The sequence below is a fragment of the Henckelia pumila genome, chromosome 3 (assembly GCF_033568475.1).
Source record: "Henckelia pumila isolate YLH828 chromosome 3, ASM3356847v2, whole genome shotgun sequence".
NCBI lineage: Eukaryota > Viridiplantae > Streptophyta > Magnoliopsida > Lamiales > Gesneriaceae > Henckelia > Henckelia pumila.
Window position 1 is genome coordinate 43,383,967 of NC_133122.1, and position 20,143 is coordinate 43,404,109.

Below are 20,143 nucleotides of genomic sequence, written 5' to 3' on the forward strand. Positions count from 1 at the left end.
ATACCAATTCAAATATCATCTTCTTATGTCATGCATTCCAAATAATGCATTCAATAACGAGTCTCGAATTTATTTTTTTAAAAAAAAATTGAATGTGAGTATTGTTGAGGCCAAATAAATTACTATTTGATAATATTAGGTACTCTTTATATCAATTCATATATACCTTCTTATTTCATTAATATCAAATAAATTCATTCAATATTGAGTCCCGGATTTTAATTTTTGACAAAAAAATATTCAAATATGAGTATTTCGGGAGCCAAATCTAGTACTATTTGAATAATATTAAGAACTCTTTATACCATTTCAAGTACCTTCTTCTTATTTCATGACTGCTAAATAAATTCATTCAATATTGAGTCTAGAATTTATTTTTTGACAAAAAAATAATCGAATGTGAGTATTTTGGGAGTCAAATAAAGTATTATTTGAATAATATTATGTATTTTTTGTACCAATTCAAACATCCTCTTCTTATTTCATGAATTTCAAATAAATTCATTTATTAATCATGAGTCCCGATTTTATTTTTTGACCAAAAAAACGAATGTGTGTTTTGGGAGCCCAATCAAGTACTATTTGCATAATATTATGTAATCTTTGGTATCAATTCAATTATCATCTTCTCATTTCATGAATTCTAAATAAATTCATTCAATATTAAGTCCCGATTTTCAAAAAAATAAATCGAATGTGAGTATTTTGGAGGCCAAATACTTATTGATAATCATCCGTTGTAGTTAAAAAAACAAAAAACAAAAACAAAAGAATAGGTTTCCAACGAATTTCTTGGAATGTTTCGGCGAATCACTTGAGCCCTGATAAATTTTTGTTTTTTAAGTACTTAGTGTTAGCTTCAAACTACCTAATTTGTGTTTTCAATACTTGATTTAGTCTCTTAGATACTTATCATATATAATAAAATACTAGCCCAAGGCTTGTTAGCCTAGTGGCACCAATCTCCCACAATTGGGAGAGGTCTTTTGTTCAAGACCTTGTAAACCCCCAACCCACATTATCAAAAAAAATAAAAAATACTAGATCTTTGAATGGACACCTTAAATTTATCAAGTGTCGGAGTTTTTATATAAGATGCATTTGGATGACTTATTCATGTCATTTATTTTTCTTTAAGAAAAATAATAAGTTCCCAGCTAATCATGAAACCTTCAAAGTATTTGAGTTTTTAAATTCTTGCTTTTGTCTTTTAGATACTCAACGTAATATAATATTAGCTTTTCGAGTTGTTTCAATGAAACAATAAGATGATACGTAATTTGATATCATGCATACTTAATTGTGTTCATTTATAATATTTATTGGTAATCATTCATTAGTTAATAATATTCATTCACAATATTTATTGTTATTAAAGAAACAACAACTGTTTCCAAAAGGATTTCATTAGAAGAATTTGATATTTTACACTACATCTTGTACAAATTCGATCCGATCAACCCTTGAATGTAACTCCTAGTAACAACTTCTTCAAATCAGATCAATATTTGAATGAGTTATATTACAACTTGAATTCTATAAGTGATATGCTTCAAGAAGATAATCTAAATATCACATAATGATCCCAATCAATCGATCTGATAAAGCAAAAAGCTTAAATTTTGAGTCTGATATTTGATCTGCTTTCTTGTATGATCTCGGATTTTTCTTATGAAGGCTAGATGATCTTTTGATTCTAAATTATGAAAGCAAGAGTTATGAGTCTCTGAATGTCAACATAAAACAACCAATATTCCAATAGAAATCTATCTTCAATCGATGAGAGCCGCAAACTGGAAAAAAGAACGGAGCAATGTATATTTATTTCAAAATGTGAGAAATGCGCAGGTAAATTTGTTATCCTAAAAAATTTAGTTGCTTCTTTCTCAAACCAACCCTAAACAAAGATCGGTTTCATGTTAAGGTTTAATTTGGATGCCGAGAGATTGGCGTCAAAAGAAGAGTTGTCAAGGTTTAATTTGGATGCACAATAACAAGAACACTAGTCTTGCCAAGAAATACAATCATCCCATATATGTCCAATTCTTACCCAAAACCATGCTTATAGAACACACGTACAAATCCCAAAAATTTAAAAATGTTTTTAAATCCTTAACTACATTAATATATATTTGGGATATATCATATATATTTGTCTTAGATTTGAGATGCATGTTGTATCATTCGATTTACATGTACGTTTGAGTTTTTCTTTTACAAAAATTGAAAATACTGTGAATGAAAAACTCAAAAAATGCTTCCTAAGGAGCAGACATTAGGTTAATTTTGGTTGAGTGGGGGTGATCGCTAGAGGTCATGAACGTTTGATGGATTTTATTTTACGAGAACATGTTGTGGATATTATTTTATCATGTATTATATGATTACGTGAGTAATATTGTTACTAGTCTTATATCATTACAAGAATTTTTCAATTTTAGCCACGGCCAAAACCGTGGCTAATATAATAAACTGTAGAGAGTTTCATTTTCGATTATAATATTTCTCTAATTATTTCATACTTGTATAAGTGACATATATTTATTTAAATTTAAATTGTCTTGCATGATAAGCTACGAGAAGTATATATTTGTTGTGAGTTTGCGGTCATCAATTTAGTTTAATATTTGCTCATAAATGCCGAGGCCAAGTGTGGTAATATTATTGAATAATGCTAAAGGTTTCATAAATATGTTTCGTACATCGATATTTACAATAATTATATTATGATATTTTGCTATTATATCGTAAAATTATATATTGAATTTATCATGAGATTTTTTATTAATATATTTTTTTATTAGATTTTTTTGAGTTGTAATAACTGTTGTACCAATATCAATATTATTTGAAGGCTTTCTTCCTTAATGCTAAAACCTGAAGTGCCGGTGTTTCAATCGGGCACTTGAGGTTCTGACCCAACCCATTTGGTCTAGGCAATTTGGGTTGGGTTTTTATATCGGATACGGAAATCCAAGGATTTGAATCGGGTCCAAGGTTACGTTGCGAAGATTTCATACCAGTTGGGCCTATTTTCACTTTACATGGTATGGTATGATGATATATAAATTGATGGAATAATAATGTGTTTCAACTTCCAAAAAACATTTCAAAGAAATTATAAAAATAAAAACAAAAGTCGAGATCTTTGTAAATAAATGATTTAGATATTGAAATATAAAATTCAATTAGGTTGTTATATTAATAAATTATTGTTATAACATTTAAGTATATTAAATATAAATATTATCTAAATTCATAATTTTCAAATTATTTGTACGTCCAATTAAATATATACTCTCATAAATCAGATCACTTACCCAAAAGATACGGGAAGTGTCACAATTATCTTCTTGTTGGAATTATTATGCAAAATCCCAATTGATGCAAGAAAATAAAATAATGGAAGATGCATGGTCGCGACCCTGTTCAAATCGAAGGATATTGTTCTATTTAGAATTAAAAATAAAATTAAATGTAGAAAGTATGAACACATGCATGATTACTACCATTTTGATGTAAGAAGTTGTGTTTAGGTCACAATTTTATCAAAACTAATCGGTATTGATTACATAATTTAAATAAGGAAACTTGAATCGCTACCCTGTTCAAATCGAAGGATATGGTTCTATTTAGAATTAAAAATAAAATTAAATGTAGAAATTAAGTATGAATACATGCATGATTACTATCATTTTGATGTAAGTTGGTGTGTTTAGGTAATGTAGAAATTAAGTATGAATACATGCATGATTACTATCATTTTGATGTAAGTTGGTGTGTTTGGGTCACAATTTTATCAAAACTAATCGGTATTGATTACATAATCTATACTAGGGTGGGTCGGTAAATCGGATACCGTATACCGTACCGTATATCGAATATACCGAATTTTCGATATACCGAACTTTCGATATGGCGAAAATCTATACCGTGTACCAATACCGAATTCAAAAAAAATTCGGTATACCGAAAAATTGTCGGCATATCGAAAAAAATTCGGTATACCGAAAATTTTCACATATATATTTTTAAAAAAAAATTATTTTTCGGTATTTCGGTATATACCGGTATAATGGGAAAAAAAATTTACCATACCGATACCGAAAATTATTTTTTTTCTTTAGTGAAAAAGTGTTTTAATTTGTTCCGCCACAATTATAAATAATTCAACATTATATAATCAAATTTTTTTATTAAAAAAATCGTTCATCTTTTATATTTTGTGTACACGCATCGCATGTGTCATAGTTGCTAGTTTAAATAATGAAACTCGACTGGTAAAATTATTGGAGTTGCCAAATATGTATTTATCTATTTAAAATTAAAATAAAATTAAATGTAGAAAGTATGAACACATGCATGATTAATATATGTCATGTGTAATAAAAAAAATAAAAGAAATAATTAATTTATTAAATTATCAATTTTCTTTATAAATTACTAATATTCCTACTTGATCGATATATACCACGAAGATTACCGTCTGTCGAATCAATAGACTCCTTAATTAGTCAGGATATCTTAGTAACTTAGTTATTAATCCGCTGTTTTTTTAAAAAAATGTTAATTTTTATATCGGAAATCAAAAGGTTTCTCACGTTTTAATTGTTATGCAAGTTATTATATAAATTAATAAATTATAAATATATAGCTATGGGCGGGGATATTGAATTGAGGTAGCAGTTATGCTTGCCGAACAAATTATTAAAAGATATTATAAAAATGGAAAATACAAAAATCATAAAATATATACAACTTTCAACTTCTATTTTTTATCTTTAAAATATTTTAATTTAAAAAATAATTCAGCCCAGATATCCGGAAAGTGTCCCAATCTATTTGGAGATTTCATCCCAAAAAAGAATACTAGTATAATTATAATACTCGACAAATTAAGTACATGACCTATAAATAGCACATCCCCCGAACCATAAAGCCACATTTTCCCATATATAATATAATTAACCCCAACAAATTAATTTCACACTCGCACATTCGAAGATGATGTATTTTCAGCAAGGAGACCGTGTGGAAGTCGCAAGCAAAGAGGATGGGTTCGTGGGTTCCTACTACAAGGCCACCGTCGTCGCGCCGATTTCGAGACACAACCAATACGTGGTGGAGTACAAAACCCTCGTTGAAGATCATGATATGTCCACGCCATTTCGAGAGGTTGCCGACGCCACCGAAGTCCGGCCACGGCCCTCCGTGTTGTACAAGGCCAAATTCAGGCTCGGCGACCGTGTCGACGCTTTCGATAACGACGGATGGTGGGTCGGGACCGTGAGCAGAGCGGATCTCAATGAAGAAAAGTATTATGTTTACTTTGAGATTTTCGGGGTGGAGATTGGCTACGATGCGAAGAAATTGAGAGTTCATCAAGATTGGAACAATGGAAGATGAAAGAATATGTCTGCCCTTTCAACTTGAAGCTGAATTCCACTTTTTTACTTCTAAATTTGTTTAAACTTTTTTTCTTTATAATGTCAATCGGTGTGTTTAGTATGTACTTTTATGTTACATATCTTTTGTTATTAATAATAATAATTTCATTGTTGTTATGAATTTAATTTGTCGTATATATATAATATTGATCATTCCATTAAAAATAGTATATTCAGTACTCCAATATGGGTTCCTCAAAATTTTCTCTCGACGAATGTATTTAATTAGATTTGACCAATTATTTTGTTAAGGAATGATGACGAATTTTTTCCTAGCTTATTCTAAAACTATTGTTCTTATATCATGAATTTTCATTAATCATAATCACAGGAAAAGTATAATTTGTATCGCTTAAATATTATTACGATATAAAGATTGCTATATTTTCCAAAACTTCCATAAATACTCAAACAAAAACCGTAAAAAGTTCCCATAAACCCAAACAATTATATCCTCCCACAATCGAGGGAAAAAAGAAAAAAGAAAGAAAGAAAATTCAAATCCAAAAAAGTCGTCATGTATTTTCAACAAGGAGACCGAGTAGAAATCGCAAGCAAAGAGGAGGGATTCTTGGGTTCCTACTACGAAGCAACAGTACGTTGTGGAGTACAAATCCCTAGTGGAAGATCACGATTATTTTGGATTTTGTACTTGCATGTTCTTGGAGGTTTGTTTAAACTTTTTCTCGTACGTGCAGATTGTTGCATGGGTTAAGAATTTTATTCAAATTACTGATATTCCTGCCAATTATCTTTCCGTTATTTGATCATTGTTTGTGGATTTTTTTCATACAATTTTGTTGCGTCGAAATAATATGTTCTTGAAGCCATATCCATGATTTAATTGTGTTGGTATAATCTATGGCGTTTCGAAGTTCGTCGAACAATCTCGATTTTTTTGCAGGAGATTAGCGTGAAAATAAGAGTGCGAACTCAAGATCTTGACAAGAAATATAATATAAGTACATCATGCCCAATTTATTTGAAGAAAAAACAAGTTTAGGGAATTAATATAAATTTTTTTTAAAAATAATATTGTTTTTTTCCCCATTAATTAGCATATATATTTGGGATCTATTAGATAATTTGAAATATTATTGTATGATTAATGGATCTACCTTTTGAACTAGGTTTTTAATTAGAAGCTGATGTTAGATTTCGGTTGAGGGACGTGGAATGAGTTGGGTTTGTATCATTCAGTGAATATTAATAATTATGAGAGTAAAACATAATATAATGGTTGCATAAATAATTATAAACCAGTGACCGTAAATGAATATAATTCCTTGTTGTGAATTAATTCATGGGGTCAATCAAAGACAGTTGATGTACATGGAAGAAATTGTGTTGAACATATATTTAGCAATTGATCAATTGGATATATATATATATATATATAGAGCAATTGAGAGATAAAAATTAAATATTGAATTTGTGGAAAGGAATATTTAGTAGAAACGTGAATCAATTTGTTGAGAATTAGATAGCAACATTACATTATAGTTTTAAATTGTATTTCTCCGTTTTATTTATATATACGGGTTATATATAATATTTGGATCGAAGCTCACATCAAAATACAACATTCAGTTTCTCTAGCACCTTCTTGCATCATTAATCAATTAAGTAAATAAATATATAAATAGTAATACATATATACATAAAACTCTCTCTCTCTATATATATATATATAGACATATATACACACATATATAACTATATTTATCCTTTGTCACACGATATTGTTTGTATAAAACAAAATTTTCTTGTGCACAATATTTAAAAGTTATATGGATTATCTTATATGATCTTGGTGTTTACCAAGTGGTGCTCTCTTTAATATAGCTAGTTATAAGATATATATAGCTTTTCAAATTGTATTTTCATTATATTTGAAAAATATTTTTAAAAGTTAGTTTATCCACATATCCAATAGATCCGGGAAGTGTGAGTCCGTGTGCCAATAGATATGTTGTTGGGGGGGGGGGGTGGTTGAAGAATGACAATAGAATACAAACTTTCCATAATATATCAAACACTCACCAAAACCTATAAAAAGCACAACCTTTAAGCCACATCCCATTAACCACGACAATTTTTTTTTTACTCTCCCATATTCAAGAACAAATCAAGAAACTCGAAGATGATGTACTTTCAACAAGGAGACCGTGTAGAAGTCGCAAGCAAAGAGGTTGGCTTCGTGGGTTCCTACTACGAAGCCACCGTCGTCGGCACGATCCCGAGACGCAACAAGTACGTCGTGGAGCACAAAATTACCTTCGTGAAAGATGAATATATGTCGTCCACGGCGCCATTGCGAGAGGTTGTCCACGCCATCGAAGTCAGGCCACGGCCCCCCGAGATGTACATGACCGAATTCAGGCTCGGCGACCGTGTTGACGTTTTCGATGACGACGGATGGTGGGTCGGGACCGTGAAGGGAGCAGATTTCGACGAGGGCAAGTATTATGTGTACTTGAAGATTTTGGGGTTCGAGATTTGCTATCATGTGGAGAGACTCAGAGTTCATCAAGATTGGAAGAATGGAACATGGAGTATGCCTCCCTATTCAAATTAATTGAAAGATTAATTATACTTTTAGAATTTTTTTTTTTCGTTTCAACTTGTTATTTATTTATTTATGCTATATATGTTAAATTGGTGTGTTTAGTTTTATGTTACAAACTTTTAGCTAGTTATTAATTTGATGCTGTTATGGATTTTGTCTTATATTGATGATCATTGCATCGAAAGGAGGTGAAATTCATTTTAATTAATATGAAAATTTATGTAAGATGTGAATTTAAACTTTGAAACTCATCATAAGTGCACATGAAATACTATATATATTAGCCTGTAAAAAGTGAATGTAGGAAGTGAATTTGAAGTTTATAGTCTTATTTCTCGTAAAAAGTAACAAATTTAAAATCTATCAATCTAAACACAACACCAATTTTTAAATTATGTTACATTAATCACCTTGATTTCATGGAATGTTGAGTTTATGTTTTGTTGGTTAAACTTGTATTAATTGAAAGTTTTTCAGTAAAGTTACAAGTTTTTACCTAAAAAAAATTTAAACGAAAATTATGGACAAAATTATAGGATATTTGGTAAATTTTTATTTCCCAAAATTCATTCGATTTAATTTTAGTTATTATAATTAATTAATATGTGAATAATAAATAAATCTGAAAATAATTGCATTGAAACTAATGTTTCAGCAGTAAAATACAAGAATTCAAAGTGAAGCATAAAATATAAGCAGTGGAGTATAAAATTCTAGAGAGAGAAATTCCAAAGTATTGTCGGCTTCGACCAGGCAAAGACCATCGTCTCGCTCTCTCTCTAGCTTTCCCACTTCTCCTTTTCGCCATATTTTTATGCTTAAAATTACTGCAAAGTTCATTCATTTCAGCTGAAAAAGCTTCTGATTCGGAGCTGAGATTCGGTTTGGAGCTCACAAGTTATGTGGAAGGGAAGCTTGTGGTGATGGTCGGGGGGATGATTGTGGAAACCGCGTAATTTTTTTTAGGTTTGCGGGCTGCGCATCGAAAGCTTGGTAGAAACGCATAGCTCCAATACTGGCACGTGTTTCAGTTTTTCATTTGTTTGGTTTTGTTTTTGCTTAGATATTTAATTTTGTCCATGCTGTAGTTTCGGTCATAGATAGAGCATTCAGAGATTTATGTGAATTTGTTGAGAATATTATGTGGATGTAAGTTTGGGTTGTATCGATACTCAGGGACATGAAGGTCTGGACAGTTTGTTTATTGTATGGGTGTGTGTATCATGTTTTTTTGTGTTTGATATAAGAATCTTTTGAATTGTAGGTTGTATCGTTGTAATATTTGTCTTCTTCAAGCTCGATTCATGAAATTGCGGCTGAGATTGCGTTGTTTTTGTCTCGAAATGTTTTTTATTTTGTGGCTTAATAAACTCCAATTGTCTATTCATCTCTAAACTCTCCATTCCGTCATGGTGGCAAATATTTTTAATAATTGTCTTACATCTTTAAGCTCTGCACTCTTGTCTATGTTGACAAAATTGATATTAATTCGCTTAATTTGGAGGAAAAGTTTTTCCTGTAGCATTACAAACTCAATCTGCCCCCGTCCTTTGTTCTTTTCATGCATATGCAGTTTCTGGTTGTGGAGTTTCTTCTCCTCGATATGTGATAGTTATGATTAAGTTTATTGGTTTTATGATAGAATGAGTGGCTAATTGGCTAATTGAGTCATGAACTCAATATAGAGCAGTTCCTCGACGTTCGACCTATTTAACTTGGGAATTTGACTTAAAGGTTATTCCAGAACATATATAGGTCATAAAGATAATATCTTTATAACAAACTCGAAGGGTTCATACCCTTTTTGTGATTTGCGTGTGAGAACTTGAGGATAAAGGCAAACTTTTTACTGATTTTCAGGTAAAAAAAAGCAGAGCTTGAGCGCGATTAAGGGATTTGTCGTTCTGGCATATGGATTACTCGTAAATTTAGCTAGTATTTATTACAATCGGATATAATGGTGGGATTTGTTCAGATCAAAATTTGAGGTTATTCGTTGAAGCGAGTTGTGCATCAATTTTTCGGGCTAATCGCCAATCAAAAAAATAATCGGAGTTCTTGAGCTGGTTTTCTCATGGAAAATCTCTCTGCAAATCATTTTGCTGGGGGCCCTCCACCAGGTTTGTGTTATTCCACTTTGTGCACGTTTGGAAATGTATTATTTTGTGAGGTGCTTGGTCATTTCTTTACCTGCTGACCCTCAATGTCTCTCTATGTTTGTTGTGGTTCAGATGGCATAACTATTATCTGTGCCATGTAAATTTATTTGGTGCATTTTTTTTTATTATTTCTTTCTGAAAATTATCTGGTGAATCATGATCCTTTGGGTCGATAGATATGATGTGAATCTGATTGGAGAATCTTGGTGATTTTCAGTTGTCTTCCTGCATTGTTTGAGCACTCTCTGACAATATTTGCTTTTCCAATTGTCGACAAGCAATAAGTGATTGCTCTTAGTAAAGATCTGTTGCTTGTCCAAGGTCATTAAAACCAATAAGGTGTGCTCTGGGCGCCTAGGCTCAGACTCAGTACGCATTGCCCTTGTGTGTTGATACATCTCTTTTCTTCCATTAAGCATGCGGTTTAACCATGATCCCCCAACTTTGGTGCATTTTAAAGGCACGAGACTCTTTAAAAGTGTCTAAAGTATGGGGAAATTAATATTTTAAGGTCAAAAGCAAGATGTTGATGATTCATTTTCGCTAGTAAATAATCATATATCTGTTCTATTGTCATTTCAATAGTTTGTAAATATATTTGATTATATTTATGAAATGTTCTTTGGATAGGATGCCTTGCTGTAATGAGGCTCGTGCCTTGCCGTGTGTTTTGCACTTAGCTTGTAGTAGAGATGCTAAAATAGGCTAGGCCTGACCATCATATAAAATATGTGGGTTGAGTTGATAATTTCCCAATTTGGTGGTGCAGCATGTCAATTCCCCAAATTACACGTAAAATTGGCTAGGCCCGCGGGACTGCCCGCCCACCACCGAAAATTGGTGGGTTGGTAATTTCCCACCCAGCAGAAAGATGGATGGCCCCTCCCCAGCAGCACGTTTTGACATTTCTAGCTCTAGACGTGCTTGTAATAACCAATGTTCTGAATGGCGGCTGTCGAGTGCATCGCCTTTGCTTTAGGCGGTACAAAATGAGCAGGGGAAGGCGGGGCCGTCAAAGTTAACTAGAATTTATTATAGCTTCTTCTTAGATTCCACATGTTATTTGTGTAAATGCAGGTTTTCCTGGTATTATGATCGAATTTTCCTTAGTTCTCCTTGAAAATAAAATATATCCTATACATGTCTCCTATACGGGGATGTTGTTTAATGCGTTACTTTTTGCTTTTTCAATTTTTTCCCGTAATTTTATTATGACCTTGTGTTCTATTGCAGGAAGCCCAACTGATGCTTTATACAAAGAATTATGGCATGCCTGTGCCGGACCCCTTGTTACCCTTCCATGTAAAGGGGAACGAGTTTATTACTTTCCTCAAGGTCACATGGAACAGGTTGGACTGTTTCTGTTTATCCATCGCCAGATCTGTTCTTTAAATTGTTAATGTAGTTTCCTGCTATGTTGTAATGGTCAAGATTCCAATTGATCCTTTCCTTTCTTGACAGTATTGTTTCATACCTTTTTTAGCTTAGATGCGGTATGACTTCTCAGATCCTGTTTGATATTTCTTTTTCTCGCTTGTCAAGTTTCTTAAAGAGCTGACACATGTTTCTTTCTTTCACTTCTCTCTCAATCGATAGAAATTTCACTCTAGTTTTGGTATTTACCATGTATTCCTGGAGTTTTTGCTCGGCCATTTACTGATACTGCTTTATCATCTAGCTTGAAGCATCAACACATCAGGGTTTGGACCAGCAACTTCCTATATTCAACTTACCCAGTAAAATCCTTTGCAAAGTGATGAATGTCACACTGCAGGTAAGTTCATGACATCTTTTGTATGAGACTATGGAGTTTGTTTCACAAAGTGGCTTCTGGTGCTAAATATTTCAGAATAATCTCCCTCGTTGAATTTTTGGTGTTAACTTGTTCATCTTGAATTTGTAGGCTGAACAAGAGACGGACGAGGTGTATGCACAAATAACGCTGATGCCCGAGCAAGATGTATATTCTGTCTCTCTTACTTAATATTCTTTCGATCTTAAGAGTTATGAAGTTTTATAAGTGGAGCTAGTTACTGGTAACTCTAGTTTTAGATTGAGTTGAATCATTTGGAGTTGGCACCAATGGGAATTTTCTCTTTTCAAAAAATAATAAATTAATATTAGTTCGCCCCTGTTCAGTGTTCACACCTATTTTAATTTTCTGGTGTGATTTTATGTAAGGTTCCTGTTTTCTTAAGAGGCCAACAGAAACATATCAGAGTCTGTTTCACAATTTTAGTTTGGTTTTATTATGATTAAGGCAAATTAAATCCTTCCAACACTACCATGTCTCTTTCAATTTAGGCATGCCAAGCAGGGCTTCCTGCACAACCCAACCTCGCGCTTTAGCTTTTATACACGTATCTTATGCTTATTATTTTGTTCTGTAAATGGATCAGGAAAATGAGATAACAAGTCCTGATCCTCCTCTGCCAGAACCTCAACGGTGCACTGTCCATTCATTTTGCAAGACTCTCACTGCTTCTGATACCAGTACTCATGGAGGATTTTCAGTTTTGCGTAGGCATGCAGACGATTGCTTACCTCCATTGGTAATAATCTGTCATCTATAGCTTCAACCGGCCTTTGGTACACTGTTTTCTCTCCTGGAAAGGTTTTGAAGTTGCACTTTCTAATTGTAGGATATGTCTCAGCAACCACCCTGGCAGGAGTTGGTCGCTTCTGACCTTCATGGAAATGAGTGGCATTTTCGTCACATTTTCAGAGGTTAGAAATTTACTGGTTTAAAGCTGAATGTAATCTTAGTCTCGCTAATTTGTTGCAAAAGTCACCCTGTTACATCATATTTCATGTGTGCAACCAACATGTTGACCAGGCGTCCGTGCATGCTGCCCAAGGAGTATTCGGTGTACTCATCTATTGTTTATTTCTTGGAGAGTGAATGTTAAGTGAAGTACTGCAACTTAAACCTACTTCTGAAAATCAGCCTGTTCAGTATTAGTTCCCTTACCATCGTTCTGTTACATTGTGCGGCCTTGGTGATCTGTGGTATAAGAAACATGGACAGCTCGTATTTTATTCCCTGGCATCTAGAATCAAACCGTAGCTTATTTTGGAGCTTTAGATAAATGTTAAATACAGGGCTGCTTATTGTGTTGTCTTCTAAATATACAGTTATTAAGAAGTGGGAACAAAATATTGATCTAAAATGAGGGAGAGTATGGAAGTTAAATCTGATAATCTAGGAAATGTTGCATTGTTCGAGAGCATTAGAAGGGAAATAAAGGCGATTCAATTCTTGATGATATAGTTTCAAATTTGATCTTTCTTTTGGATTGGCATTTTTCTCAGGTCAACCTAGGCGTCACTTACTGACCACTGGGTGGAGTGTCTTTGTTAGTGCAAAAAAGTTGGTTGCTGGAGATGCTTTCATTTTCCTAAGGTATGATATGAAAACTAATTGATCTATAGAACAGAATTGTGTCGCTTAAATTACAATTGTTCCTTAAACTTTGCAGAGGAGAAAATGGGGAGCTTCGAGTTGGAGTTCGTAGGCTCATGAGACAGCTAAATAAGATGCCATCGTCCGTTATATCAAGTCATAGTATGCATCTGGGGGTTCTTGCTACTGCATCACATGCCATCTCCACAGGGACACGTTTTTCAGTTTTTTATAAACCAAGGTTCTTTTCCTACTCTTTTCTGTTCGGATCTTGATTCTTGCATCAATCAATATCAATTAGATTTTCCCTCTATAGCCATTATAGTTGCATAAAGTGTTATGTTGTATCAACCATTCTTGTGAACTATCAAGTTCAGTTATAAAATCTGTGACAGCATTGTGATAATTTCTGTCAAACCATTCTTTTACCGGGCATGAATTGGGGTGTTTAGCATGCATTACACTTTCTATATAATTGTATGTTTCAGGCTTTTAAACCTTATTCAGGAGAAGATTTTGGTTATTCATACCTCATTTTGCGCATCCTTGCAAAATTTCAAATGCGATCTGTTTTCTTTTGATGAGCCATTTTTTCCCAGGTCTATTTTCTAGTTTCTATGTAGTTCTTAGGTTTCTAGTTTTCATCCTTGTGAACTCTCAAGTCTAATTTAGTTATAAATCTATGAACTTGGTCTATTCTCCTGTTGAGCCATTCTTTCCCTGGGCATGTGTTTATCATGCTTTGCACTTTTTACGTATTTCAAGCCTATAAACCTTATCCTTGTGAGTTAGTTATGCGGAGATTTTGTTGTATTTGTAACTAATGATGTTGTGCTTTTTGATCATCAGTTGTTATAAATTATCTAGGCAACTCCTTGTTATGGCTGTCTGGTTTGTTTTATAGCATCCAATGTCTCATTGTTCCGATGATGGTTTGGAAGAATTAACTGTATTGAATTCAACCATTTGTGTCCAGAACTAGTCGATCGGAATTCATTGTAAGTTTAAACAAGTATCTTGAAGCTCGAAGTCACAAGCTGCCTGTGGGGATGAGGTTTAAGATGAAATTTGAGGGCGAAGAGGTTCCAGAAAGAAGGTAGATATATTTTGTTATAAATTGTGTTTTGGTTGTGGATCAGTTCTAAACTAGACTCTTTCTTCATTATCATTTTAGAATAATCTCTATAAATGCATGTTCATACAGGTTCAGTGGGACGATTGTTGGTGTTGGGGATTATCCTTCATCCAGGTGGCCTGATTCAGAATGGAGATCATTAAAGGTAAACTATATTCATGTGGTATACCTTTTTTTGAGGGGGCGGATCTTTTCCACTCAGGTTGTTGTCCTCCCATGCAGAGAAAGCTACAGCTTTTTTATATTTCATCTTTTCTGTAACAATTTTTTTCCCCTTTACATATAAATTGATCCTCTTACTAAAAGAAAGTTGAGAATTTGGATTATAATCACTATGTTAGTTACACAATGATTTGTTTCATACATCCAGGTACAGTGGGATGAACCCTCCCCAATCTTGCGTCCAGACAGAGTTTCACCGTGGGAAATAGAGCCACTTGTTGCAGCGACTCTTCCAAACTCACCTGCTCAGCAAAGAAACAAGCGTGCCCGACCACCTGCCCTACCTTCACCTATGCAAGATCTTTCTTCACTTGGTATTGTTTATTTCTATGATGATGCTAATAGTTCTTTTCTCTTTCCTTTTTTTTTTGGGCCGCGTGTCTTAAAACAATATATTTCTGATAGGTATGTGGAAATCACCATCGGACTCTCCTTCAGCATTTACTTTCCATGATCCATTGCGTGGACCAGATCTCTATCAATCACCTAAACTTAGCTCTGTCACCAAAACCAGCACTTCAAGCTACAATGGAAATATGCTGCCCCTTTCAAGCAATTCAATGTACCAATCCAATGTAGAAACTGCAGCCGAGTCAGTCACTCCTGCGAGTGACAGAAGACATGGTAATGGCTACAGGCTGTTTGGAATTGAATTGGTCGACCATTCAACAGTTCAAGCCAATCCATTAGCAGTCCTGAATGGAGCAGCTGTTGAGGATTCTCATGTTCCCTTGGATACTGAATCTGAACAACACTCAGAGCCATTAGATCATAATCATTCCAATTTTCCCTCATTGATTTATGATCCTGACAAGTCATTTCTGTTATCTCCCCTTGAGCCCCAGAACAGGCAAATTAGAAGCTGCACCAAGGTACCTCCATTTGGAGTGCATGTTGCTTTCTTTGAAATAACACTTAAATCAGAAAATTGGAAATGAAACTTGACCAACTAATGGGAATATTCCCTCCTATCCTGTGTATTATAGAACTGAATTGGGATATTTTGGGCGTTTAACATTCCATATTACCACTGATTTCTTGTTATATTTCTCATCCTATTGCACTATTCTTCTGATTGACATTTTATTGCTACCACATCTAATCTGATATCTGTCAATCTACTAACGTGGAACGTATGCAATGTCATGTTGGATTTCCTTCTGGTTATTGAAAAGTTTGTTGTTTTTATTTTTTCCTTTTAAATGTTCATATATGGACAAAAGGTAATTAATTTGCATTTATGATTCATGTAGGTTCACATGCAAGGCATTGCAGTTGGACGGGCTGTGGATTTGACCAGATTTGATAGCTACGAGGATCTACTTGAAAAGTTTGAAGAGATGTTTGAAATCGTAGGGGAACTCACTGGTGCAGAAAAAAAATGGCAAGTGGTATATACAGATGATGAGGATGACATGATGATGGTTGGAGACGATCCATGGCAGTTGAGTAAAATTTACTGTTCCCATCACATTTAACTGCATATTAGAGATCATTATTCCTGATTGTACAGTCTCCACTTTATGAGTTAGCCACCCATGATTAATGTGTTGGTATTGTTGGGATAGTCTTTAACATTCTAGGAGGTCAGCAGTCAATACACAGCTTCACTGATATTCACCATTGCATTTCAAGCGTATTTTATTATTATACTGGGGATGCTAGGAGCGTCCGAATGAACATATTAGAAGTATGCTTCTTGAAATGCTAATATCACACTTACTTTTTGCATTGGCCCAGTGAATTCTGCACCATGGTGAAGAAAATATATATATATACAGCCGAGGAAGCCAAAAGGCTATCGCCCAAGATAAAACATCCTCTCACTGAGGTTAAATCTTCCAAGCTCCTTTCAGATGTGTCTGTCGGTGCTGAAGCACAGTCATCAACGATGGGGTCGGCATACTGATGAATTCCTTGCTAACTTTAAGCTTCAAGAATGTTGAAAAATGCACTAGTGAAGATGAAGTCATCAAATGACTTTCAAAGACTTGTATTCCATCTGCCGAATGAAGCTATACATGATAGATGGACAATTCTCATGTGGTTGGCGATGGCAGGATATGCTAGTGAGGCAAAATTTTCTGTTATTAAGTTAAGGGTTCAGATCTTGTATTATTGTATTATTATTGTGTTTGTTTTGGGGAATCTTGTGGTTCATGCTTGTTTGGGGATCCCGTTAAGGTTCATCTTTGGACAGGATTAGTTCTTGACTTTCGTAATTTTTTTTTTTTGTTTTTTGGCAATGAGATTATTTTTATGTCAAACGACTTCTTTTGTATATAAATAAATACAGGATCAGTTATTGTCTTCTCCCTTTTTTTTCAGTCTTTAACCTCGTGGGATTTGTTGATCTTCACAGATTTTGATGAAAATTTCGTCTTGCATTTTCTGGGCTTATGGAAATTATTACAAAATTTAAACTGCCTTCGGTTTTCTTTAAATCGAGTTTATGGCATTGATTATTATATATTGGAAAATTTGAGAGCTTGAGATTTTGTGAATAATGGTGACTGAAGCTTGTAGTTCCAAAATCTTCATGTGGTATTGATCTTTTTCAAAAAAAGAAACACTTAAAAAAAACGTGAGAAATTATGCATCAATTTTTAAACATTTTCATCTGAAAGAATGCGTATCGTTGCTTGCTTCTAGCTCGGCAAATGTGGCTCCCTATTTCAAGCAAGAAGATTCCATATTCTTTGTATTGGTGCCATGGTTAACTCATAAATCTATTTTGGGCTTATTAATTTTTAAGTTATTTATGTAAAATAAATTAGTGTTTATAGGAAAAAAAATTCTCTCACCCTTTTAGGCAAACTAGAAAATTGCTATCAATTTCAAACTTTGGTTATAATGATTTGATCTCTAATTAGTTATTGAAGTGAGAACATTATGTTTTTAATTTTTTCTCTTTACGATCGATTTGTGGTATCTAATCGATGCTTTTATGTTTTACACCTTGGATTTAATTTATTTTTTTAATTAATGACTTTAAAACAATAACATATGTTATATATTTGTCGAGAAATGTAAAAAAATACATTGATTTTTTATAAACCGTAAGACTGAGCGTTTGCATTTTATTAAAAGCTATATATAGTTGATATATAATTGTGCAATTCAAATATTTTAATATGTGTAACAGTTCAAACACTACATTTTGATTGTTTTACATAGCAAAGAGATAATTATTGTACCCAATAATCTCCTTCCCAATAATTATGCTTGCAATCAATGTGAATCGAAGTCATGACCTTCACTTTGATACATATTGTATGGTCGAATGCTTATTGCATTTTCAATAATTATAGTCATTGGTAACAATACTAATCCAATATTTTAAACTATGTTGTATCTCAAACATCATGTTTCGATTGTTCTTCTCAGTATGAATAGTTATTGTACTTCAACAAAAGTAATATCTGTTAAATAATAATTTTATTTCTATTGATTTGTAAGTTAAAACAGTAATTTATTTGAAAGTTAAAACAATAATTTATTTGAAAGAAAATAATTTTTTTAGTTTCATTAACACATCACATTTTACTTTTTAGTCAATTGATTTGTCAAATTTAAGTTTTAATACACTAACTTTTAATTTTGAATATTTTTAATCCAATTGTTGACGTGACATCTAATAAGTCAATTTTTTTTTAAGTTGCATCATTATTATAATGCCCATGTCAGTATTTTTCGATGTAAAATAAAGCATTTTCCCGTGTCACCACAACAATTAGGTATAAATAGATTAAAATAAAATTTAGTATACAAAAAACAAATTTTGAAAACTTAGTGACCAAAACCTAAAATTTAAGAAGTTAGTGAAAAATAATAATAATTTTTTAATTTAAAAGTTTTAGTTGAAGATAAAATTTGATCTTCTATGAATAAAGTGTATATAAATCATATATATTTTTTACGTCTGATAAAACATGATGTCTATATGACTTGCTTTGATTTTCAAGTTTTTTGCTCATGCATAATACATTCACAAGTTTGTGTATATTTTCTAGCGTATTGAATAACTTTGTTTCGTTAGCTTTGAAAATCAAATTTAATATACATTGAATAATATTTAGCATATAAAATAATTAATGTCCTAACAAAAATACAATACAAAATAAATTTTTCTAACATAAACTCTTATGTTAAAGTATTAACAAATTTATGCCAAAAAATTAATTTAGTCGTACAATTATTTATTTAATTAATGATAAACATAATTGTTTCATAATTTTGTCATAATCTTATTTTAAAATAAAAAATATTAATATGTAAATGTCTCTTTTTTTTACCTTTTTCTGAAAAATCATATACATATAATATGCAATAATCAAGGTAAACTTTTTTTATTTCTTCAAATTTTGTAATATTTTTTTTCAGTTAACTATCATAGTTAGATTACATAGTCATCACCATTAGTTTTATAACATTAGTCCTACAATCTAGAATAACAAAATTTTAGTTAGATTACTAAATTAAAAAAAAAATAAACGAATTAAAACAAATTGATTGAATAAAATATGATAATATCTTTCATTTATATGTGAAATATAGTCTCAATTATTTATGATCTGATTTACTTGTCTTGAACCAGATGACTAAATTAATGATTCTATTCATTTTTTTCGCGAAACTATAATGACCGAAATATTATGTTAAAAAGTTTAGAAGACTAAAATATAGCGATGGTGATAAAGGTTGAAAGTAAGTTTTAAAATTAATATATATTTTTTAGATTAAAATAGCTTTCAATTAATAAAACTTTAACTTTAGAACATGATTTAAATATTAATAATTAATTCACATAAATAAATAAATAGACATAAATTAAATACTCATTTAAAAAGCTACAAAATAACATAAAATAACCTTGAAAATGACAAAAAGTTAGTCATTAAATGAAATAAAATAAATACAAAACTGTAAATTCATAACTAAATAACCACTTTTATATAAATAAATATTATATTATAATGTAGTTCAAACATCAACAAGAAAGTTGGTTATAATTATATATTTTTTAATTTGGACAAAAAAATATCAGTGTTGATTACACTTTTAGTTCAACACTAAAATATTTTTAATCCCAAATTTTTTTTAAAGGATTACATAGTTAGTTATCACCATTATTTTTGTAGTCCCCCTTCTTAAAAAAATGGAATTCCAAATATTTTTGTTAGCTTATCAAATGCAAAAAATAAACTA

General features: G+C 32.1%; 3 protein-coding genes across 3 annotated transcripts; all 3 read left to right on the forward strand.

The window, feature by feature from the left end:
- Positions 1 to 5,004: 5,004 nt before the first annotated feature.
- Positions 5,005 to 5,406, forward strand: LOC140888586 (protein AGENET DOMAIN (AGD)-CONTAINING P1-like). The gene has a single exon (XM_073296278.1). The coding sequence runs from the start codon at positions 5,005 to 5,007 to the stop codon at positions 5,404 to 5,406; it is 402 nt and encodes a 133-aa protein (XP_073152379.1).
- Positions 5,407 to 7,590: 2,184 nt separating this feature from the next.
- LOC140888587 (protein AGENET DOMAIN (AGD)-CONTAINING P1-like) lies at positions 7,591 to 8,972 on the forward strand. Its single transcript, XM_073296279.1, has 2 exons — positions 7,591 to 8,002; positions 8,866 to 8,972. Exons 1-2 carry the CDS (start codon positions 7,591 to 7,593, stop codon positions 8,970 to 8,972), a joined length of 519 nt encoding a protein of 172 aa, XP_073152380.1.
- On the forward strand, positions 8,729 to 17,248 carry LOC140892647 (auxin response factor 1). Its single transcript, XM_073301592.1, has 15 exons — positions 8,729 to 9,034; positions 9,877 to 10,136; positions 11,409 to 11,524; positions 11,854 to 11,949; positions 12,079 to 12,135; positions 12,575 to 12,727; positions 12,818 to 12,902; positions 13,488 to 13,578; positions 13,655 to 13,819; positions 14,555 to 14,674; positions 14,783 to 14,858; positions 15,084 to 15,249; positions 15,341 to 15,807; positions 16,189 to 16,379; positions 16,676 to 17,248. Exons 2-15 carry the CDS (start codon positions 10,091 to 10,093, stop codon positions 16,842 to 16,844), a joined length of 1,998 nt encoding a protein of 665 aa, XP_073157693.1. The 5' UTR covers positions 8,729 to 9,034; positions 9,877 to 10,090; the 3' UTR covers positions 16,845 to 17,248.
- The last annotated feature ends 2,895 nt before the right edge of the window (positions 17,249 to 20,143 follow it).